The sequence below is a fragment of the Amyelois transitella genome, chromosome 6 (genome assembly GCF_032362555.1).
Source record: "Amyelois transitella isolate CPQ chromosome 6, ilAmyTran1.1, whole genome shotgun sequence".
Taxonomy (NCBI): Eukaryota; Metazoa; Arthropoda; class Insecta; order Lepidoptera; family Pyralidae; genus Amyelois; species Amyelois transitella.
In genome coordinates this window covers 420,053-428,430 of record NC_083509.1, presented here as the reverse complement: position 1 = coordinate 428,430, position 8,378 = coordinate 420,053, and the positions used below count along the sequence as shown (strand labels likewise).

General features: G+C 39.0%; 1 protein-coding gene across 1 annotated transcript; it reads right to left on the bottom strand.

The window, feature by feature from the left end:
• Positions 1-371: 371 nt before the first annotated feature.
• Positions 372-2,322, bottom strand: LOC132901842 (biorientation of chromosomes in cell division protein 1-like 1). The gene is made up of 2 exons (XM_060944699.1): positions 1,919-2,322; positions 372-1,746 (listed from the first exon to the last, which is right to left on the bottom strand). The coding sequence occupies exons 1-2, from the start codon at positions 2,320-2,322 to the stop codon at positions 372-374; spliced, it is 1,779 nt and encodes a 592-aa protein (XP_060800682.1).
• Between the last annotated feature and the right edge of the window lie 6,056 nt (positions 2,323-8,378).

Below are 8,378 nucleotides of genomic sequence, written 5' to 3'. Positions count from 1 at the left end.
TTTTATCCATTCACTTGACGAAGTTGAAGTTAAGACCAACTTAAACCGACGACTTGCATTAAATTTATGAATGTAGAAAAATGTCATTTCTATGAAATACATACACAAAATCACGCTTCTTTCCCGGAGGGGTAGGCAGACACTACATATCGTTCCACTTGCCACGATCTCTGCATACTTCTTCCACTTTATCCCAATCAAAACTATACTCTTGACAAGACCTTTTGGCATGGTATATGTTTACTCCTATTTTAGCGGTCTGATTCTGAGTGCCGCCTTGAACTGCCTTCTGATTCGTAGTGCCGCCTTGAACTATCTTTCTGATTTGGAATGCCGCCTTGAATTGTCTTTCTGATTCGGAGTGCCGCCTTTTATTGTCTTTCTGATTCTGAGTGCCGTCTTGAACTGTCTTTCTGATTCTGAGTTCCGGCTTGAACTGTCTTTCTGATTCGGAGTGCCGGCTTGAACTGTCTCTCTGATTGTGAGTGCCGCCTTGAACTGCCCTTCTGATTCTGAGTGCCGGCTTGAACTGTCTTTCTGATTCTGAGTTCCGGCTTGAACTGTTTTTCTGATTCGGAGTGCCGGCTTGAACTGTCTTTCTGATTCTGAGTTCCGGCTTGAACTGTTTTTCTGATTCGGAGTGCCGGCTTGAACTGTCTTTCTGATTGTGAGTGCCGCCTTGAACTGCCCTTCTGATTCTGAGTGCCGGCTTGAACTGTCTTTCTGATTCTGAGTTCCGGCTTGAACTGTCTTTCTGATTTGGAATGCCGCCTTGAATTGTCTTTCTGATTCGGAGTGCCGCCTTTTATTGTATTTCTGATTCTGAGTGCCGGCTTGAACTGTCTTTCTGATTCGGAGTGCCGGCTTGAACTGTCTCTCTGATTGTGAGTGCCGCCTTGAACTGCCCTTCTGATTCTGAGTGCCGCCTTGAACTGCCCTTCTGATTCTGAGTTCCGGCTTGAACTGTTTTTCTGATTCGGTGTGCCGGCTTGAACTGTCTTTCTGATTCGGAGTGCCGCTTTGAACTGCCCTTCTGATTCGTAGTGCCGCCTTGAACTGTCTTTCTGATTCGGAGTGCCGCCTTGAACTGTCTTCCTGATTCGGAGTGCCGCCTTGAACTGTCTTCCTGATTCGGAGTGCCGCCTTGAACTGTCTTCCTGATTCGGAGTGCCGCCTTGAACTGTCTTTCTGATTCGGAGTGCCGCCTTGAACTGTCTTTCTGATTCGGAGTGCCGCCTTGAACTGTCTTCCTGATTCGGAGTGCCGCCTTGAACTGTCTTCCTGATTCGGAGTGCCGCCTTGAACTGCCCTTCTGATTTAGAATGCCGCCTTGAACTGTCTTTCTGATTCGGAGTGCCGCCTTGAACTGTCTTCCTGATTCGGAGTGCCGCCTTGAACTGTCTTCCTGATTCGGAGTGCCGCCTTGAACTGTCTTTCTTATTCGGAGTGCCGCCTTGAACTGTCTTCCTTATTCGGAGTGCCGCCTTGAACTGTCTTTCAATTTCGGAGTGCCGCCTTGAACTGCCATTCTGAATCGGAGTGCCACCTTGAACTGCCTTTCTGATTCGAAGTGCCGCCTTGAACTGTCTTCCTGATTCGGAGTGCCGCCTTGAAGTGTCTTCCTGATTCGGAGTGCCGCCTTGAACTGTCTTTCTGATTCGAAGTGCCGCCTTGAACTGTCTTCCTGATTCGGAGTACCGCCTTGAACTGTCTTCCTGATTCGGAGTGCCGCCTTGAACTGTCTTCCTGATTCGGAGTGCCGCCTTGAACTGTCTTTCTGATTAGTAGTGCCGCCTTGAACTGCCCTTCTTATTCGGAGTGCCGCTCTAAACTGTCTTTCTGATAAGGAGTACCTCCTTGAACTGTCTTCCTGATTAGGAGTGCCGCCTTGAACTGTCTTTATGATTAGGAGTGCCGCCTTGAATTGTCCTTCTGATTCGGAGTGCCGCTTTGAACTGCACTTTTGAATCTGAGTGCCGCCTTGAACTGTCTTTCTGATTTGGAGTGCCGCCTTGAACTGTCTTTCTGATTCGGAGTGCCGCCTTGAATTGCCTTTCTGATTCTGAGTGCCGGCTTGAACTGCCCTTCTGATTTGGAGTGCCGCCTTGATTGGCCTTCTGATTCGGAGTGCCGCTTTGAACTGCACTTTTGAATCTGAGTGCCTCCTTGAACTGTCTTTCTGATTTGGAGTGCCGCCTTGAACTGTCTTTCTGATTCGGAGTCCCGGCTTGAACTGTCTTTCTGAGTCGGAGTGCCTTCTTGAACTGCCCTTTTGAATCGGAGTGCCTTCTTGAATTGCCCTTCTGATACGGAGTGCCGCATTTAACTGTCTTTCTGATTTGGAGTGCCGCCTAAAACTGCTCTTCTAATATCATGAAGCCTACATTTGATGAGTATAAAACCATATCCATTGAAACAAAAAGAAAAGTAGGCCAACACATTGCATAAAAATAAAAACAAAAACCTACCATCTTACTGACAACCTTTTCCTTTTTCCTAGTTCGGTTTTAAAGCTGTAAATAGTGTAAAACGCATTGAATAGCTCCATCCGGCCGTTACCGACAACTCAATGCGTCTCGAACGTTCCATTTTCTCGGCGTATTGTGACGCACAGAAGCGGGAACACGTAGGAATAACAGGGAATAACATTTAGACGTACATTGTATGTACGTGTTTGTAATAATTGATGAACACTGAACAGAGGTAATTAATGTGTGACGTATGTTTTTTTGAATTTTAGATTAGCACTCTGTTTATCAATATAGGTATATTATTATATATACACATAGTATTATCTTTATCCCTGGCGGGATAGACAGAGTCGTAGAAGTTTACGTTCAGCTGTATGGCTTTATGATGGAATTGAGATTCAAATAGTGACAGGTTGCTAGCCCGTCGCGTATAAGAGGATTCGAAAGTTAATAAGCCTAACCTTTAGTCGTCTTCTACAATATCCATCGGAAAGATATGGAGTGGTTTTATTCTAAAGTGCCAGAAACCACACGGCATAAGATGCAAGTGAATTGTGTAAAATGCATTGAATAGCTTCATTCACCTGCCGACAGTTACCGACAACTCAATACGTCTTGAACGCTCCATTTTCTCGCATTGCAACGCACAGAAGCTGGAACACCTGGGAATAACATTTAGACGTACATTGGATTTGTGCGACAGGTTATCATTGTGTTATCGTTTCACAACGAAGGCTGTGATCTTGCTGTAGTTGCTGAATAACAGGGTTCGAATCCGGTTAATTCACGATAAAAAATACTTAATTCTGATTTAATATTGCAATTATAAAAATATATGATGGTTTTTTTTTCATTTCTCGTTTCGAAATTCTACTAATTTAGATTTTTGGAATTTTGGGAAGTCCTCTCTTATTGCATACGTAGACCACGTTTGTCACTAAGGCACATAGTAAGTTTCAAAACTCAAGTCCTAGCGATTTAGGCTAAACGTTGATATGTCAGTCGATTAGTTTGTCAATGTTCAGTTTTATTTATAGACCACTAGCTGTGCCCGCGACTCCGTCCGCGTGGAATAGTTTTTTCATCATGGCATCATTGAAGCCCTCAAGGGTGAATCATTTTCCCCGTGTTGCAGCGTGATGCCTACATCGATAAATGGTATATTCAACACAAAAATAATTTTTCAATTCGAACCATTCCTGAGATTAGCGCGTTCAAACGAACAAACTTACGAAATATTAGTATAGATAAATTGATTACGTCTGTGTTTGGAATCTGGATTTAGGAGAGACGCAGTTCTCTCAACAAAAAGCCAATCTGTAATGAATCTCTTAAGAAAATCATGACCGACAAAAAACTGGAGAATAAACGTGCATTTTCCAAGCTCACAAAATCCGTCAAAACGCTTCAGTAATGACACACGGCCTCATACGTCATCGTTAAGCTAATGATATGTGAGCCATCCTCATATTTTCTGCACCGAGGACCCTCGGGGTCATGCAGAAAGTTTTGACATCCAGACACAAGGTCGAATTTATGAATAAAGTTACTCTTTGAAGTAATGTAATTAAATATTTTTGAAATTCTTTCTGATAATCGTACGAAAATAGACTAGACTGAATTAAATTCATAAAAACATATACATACATACATACCTATGGTCACGTCTATATACCTTGCGGGGTAGACAGAGCCAACGGTCTTTAAGTCTGAATGGCCACGTTCAGCTATTTGGCTTAATGATAGAATTGAGATTCAAATAGTGACAGGTTGCCAGCCCATCGCCTTAAAAAAGAATCCCAAGTTGTATGCCTATCCCTTAGTTGCCTTTTATGCCATCCATGGGAAAGAGATGGAATGGTCCTATTCTTTTTTGTATTGGTGCCGGAAACCACACACCAATACAAAAAAGAATAGGACATCCATCCATAAAAACAATTCGGAATATTCAAGAATCTTCTATACATATAATAAATCTGTAGAAAGGTCAATTCTGTACATTGAAAATATTGAAAAAATAAATAGCAGGGGGTGTTACTGGATCGATACCAAATACAAAAATGTGATTAAAAAAATTTTTGTCTGTCTGTCTGTATGTTCAGGCATCACGTGAAAACTAACGGTTCGATTTTGATGAAACTTGGTATAATTATACCTTATTATCCTGGGCGTAAAATAGGATACTTTTTATCCCGAAAAAATACGAAGAAAAAAAAATCTTAATTTTTCAGTTTATCCATAGACGTTGTTCTGTAGAACCGCGAACACACGTTGTGTTACCCGCAGTGGATTTAGCGCCGTAACCTGTAGCGCCTAAAGTCGGCTTTGGCTTGAACCGTTTGCTGCACAAGCGGGCCGTTACTAATTACTATGAAAAAAATACTACATAGCTACATTAATTCCCATCAAGCTGAAAATGAGTATAATTATTTAAAACACAATCAAAAGCATTATTTCAAAATTCCCCATGATTCCGGTTTAAGGAAAAAAATTTACTCACGGTCAAAGGTTAAAAATGGGTGTATCGCAATTTTCTTTAAAACGGAAAGTTTTTCAAATCGGAAAATTATATCAGACATAAATTGTAGATCATAAAGTTATCTATAAAAAAGGTATCAATATTTTTTTTCAACAAAGCTACCGTTTCTGTGATATAACGATGCAAAAAGTTGCAAGCGTCATAATATGCATCCGTTTCCTTGCCACCTCTGAGGTAGTGTACAATTAGCGCGTTTTTTTTTACATTTTTATTATTAAACTTGAAAAAGTCTGAAATAGGTTAGAATAAACACGTGTTTTCACTACGCAGTGGCACTCAAGACTAACTTTCGCATTTATTATTAAAAAAAAAAATAGAATAACCCTAAGTGAAGAAAATCATCTTAGGACAATAATAGAGATTACAATTTTCAAATTCAATGCAATAATCAAATTAAAACTAAAACTACTTATAAAAAGAAAGAAAAAAGATGACTACAAACTAAAATTTAATTTATAAATTGTACAGTCCTTGCAGAGCATCAACATGTGGGAATGTGCCCAGAAGGCTGGCATCATTGCCAATTCGAATGGCAATGCTGATTCTCTGAGCCAGATAATTTCCAGCCCTCCGGTCAAGAGATACCTCAATTAGCTTTTTCGACAATTGTCGGAAAAGCTGATGGGCAGATAGGCCCCCCGGTCCCAGAGTTTCTACCCCAAAAGGTTCAAAAGTATAGATATTACCGATAACTACATATTTGCGCCTTTTGAGGTTTTTTGCCTCATTTGAAGCAGAACGGCCTTAGATTTAGTAACCTGAAGATGAGACGGCGCAACCAGGGTACCAAAGTCATACCATCCGGTCTCATGGCATCATCCTGAGCCAGACCGTTTGGTTCTAGAACGGCTGGAACATGGATGGTGGCAAGAGCACGGAGGATTATATTATTTAGGGCGACATGGCGCTCTAAACGGCCGGCACTCCTAGGGCATGAGAGGCCGTGGTGTCCATAGCCGACAACGGTATCCCCGCAAGGACAACTATTATTAAAGACTAACGGTATTTCATGTGTTGAGCATTCTGAGATAAAGCAGCTATACGACCCTAGCCACGTACACAATTAAACAGAGAGACAGATGTTGTCTCAAGGTTTCACTACAGTATAAATGAAGGGACTGGGTTTCATTATACTTACCTATGTATATTTTATATTTTGAATTCAAGTTAAAATTACTGACAGAACAATATTTTTACTTATATTACTGCTACATAGAGTATATACGAGACGTGCTTATGCATATTATGACGCTTGCAACTTTTTGCATCGTAATCATCATCATCTTTATTTTCATCTCAGAAACGGTAGCTTTATTGAAAAAAAAATATTGATTCCTTTTTATAGATATCTTTATGATCTACAATCTATGTCTGAGGTAATTTTCCTATAAAACGTTTTGAAGAAAATCGTGAAAATCCCATTTTCTTACCTTTGACCTTGGGTAATTTTTTTCCTTAAACCGGAATCATGGGGAATTTTGAAATAATGCTTTTGATTGTGTTCTAAACAATTATACTCATTTTCAGCTTGATGGGAATAAATGTAGCTTCATTCCTATTTTTTGGTCTAAATTGACCGGACTGAAAATAAAATGGAGAAATAAACCATCTACGCGAAGACCGACATCCGCGCGGACGGAGTCGCGGGGGAAAGCTAGTAATGCATAAATTATTACATTTCATCATTGTTATCAGGTTAGTTAGCAAATTGGTCTTAAATTCAGAAAAAAATGCGTATGGCTCGCGTAGATGATAAAATTTAACCGAGACCTATTTGTAAATCGTAATAAATCAAACTCATTGGTAGAGATTAATCACGTCTCTATCCAGGAAGAGCAAACAGAAACTATTATCTTTCTACGTGCTATATATGTATCCTTCTTTAAAGGGGAAATATTCGCGGCTTTTATATAATTAGGGCAATTTCATCACGCATCACAATCTCACCGCAACATGTGGTTATGCCGGCTTTAGAATCAGTTCAATAATATAGTGACTATTTGGTTTGAGGAGGTAGTCGTAATAATATTCATGAACATTATTGATAGAATAATGTAAATGAAAATCTTTACCTTCAATTTTAATCCATTAAAATCTTTATTGTATGCACTTTTTACACAAATTCAAATTCAAAATTTTTATTCCTTAATAAGGGATATTTCAAATATCACTTAATAATTGTCATATACATATTTGGCTTAACAACACTGATTGACGTTGAATAAATAACTTAAAACTAAGTTTACTGCCGCTTCCAAAGCGTCAGTGCAGAAGAAGCCGTAATAAACTGCAGTCTAACATTTTATACAATTTTGTCAAAGTCAACACATTGCTTTTACTTATTACTATCATTTGAAGTCAACAGCAGATTTTATTAGCTTTATAAAAAAAAATAAAAAAAAAAACATTAAATAGTCGGAAAGATTGATTCAGATGATTTATAGACAGACTCTCGAATATTTAAATCCTTATCAATACAGCAACAAAACCTATAAAAGGGAAAAGAAATCCCTTGAATGAAACAAAAATTAAATATTTGATCGTAAAACATAAAAATCTTTCAAAGGAACGGTGTAAAAATTCGTCATAACATTTCAACTTTGGAATATTTTCAAACAAAGACCGTTTTGTCAAATATTTGAGAATGTTGAGAATTGGAGAGAATATTTTTAAAAGGAGATTTAACGGGGTGTCGGAGGTGGAATCAGCGTCTGCAGGCGCCAGGGCGAGGCATCGACTTTGCTAAACTGGAAGTTTGAATAAATGTCCAATATTTTTGCTTTAAACGCTCGATATCTTTTCGTTTCAAAACTATGTTGAAACGGTTAACGGTTATTTGAAAAGTAAACCTGTATGCTTTATGAGATTAATATAATACTTAATTTATGTAAACATTTAAGCTATACCTACCTGGTAAAATATCACAAGGAGATGATTACAAAAGTTACAAAAAATCATCACCTCTCACATAATCTGGTGGACAAATAAGAAATCAAAATACGAAACCATTGGCTCTTCAGTAAATAATTGTGTCTCTAAACTTACAAGACGAAAAATAATTTTAAACATTGATTCCAAATAATGGTATGAAAACTGAAGCTGTAAATAAAAATCAGGTTTTAAAAATATGAAGTTGATTTGTCAAAGGTAACAATGATTCGATTGGCTGAGTGAGACTCACTGAGTGTACCGTGACGCGAACACTATTCAAAAGGCATGCCTTGTTCTTCAAATATTTGTCATCTGAACTCTGCATTTGTACTTTATAGTTCAAACGATCTTTATGCCTTGCTGGTCAGAGTTTTGACCGACTGACTGACAAAAGGCACTCTGCATTACCTGCACATTCAGGTAGCGGGATAGTGATA

Bases quoted from the DNA above. Each gene is read 5' to 3' on its own strand.
- LOC132901842 (XM_060944699.1), bottom strand. From the start codon at position 2,322: ATGCGGCACTCCGTATCAGAAGGGCAATTCAAGAAGGCACTCCGATTC. The intron at 1,747-1,918 runs GCGGCACTCCTA...ACTCCGAATCAG, and splicing joins AATCAGAAGGACAATTCAAG to GAAGACAGTTCAAGGCGGCA.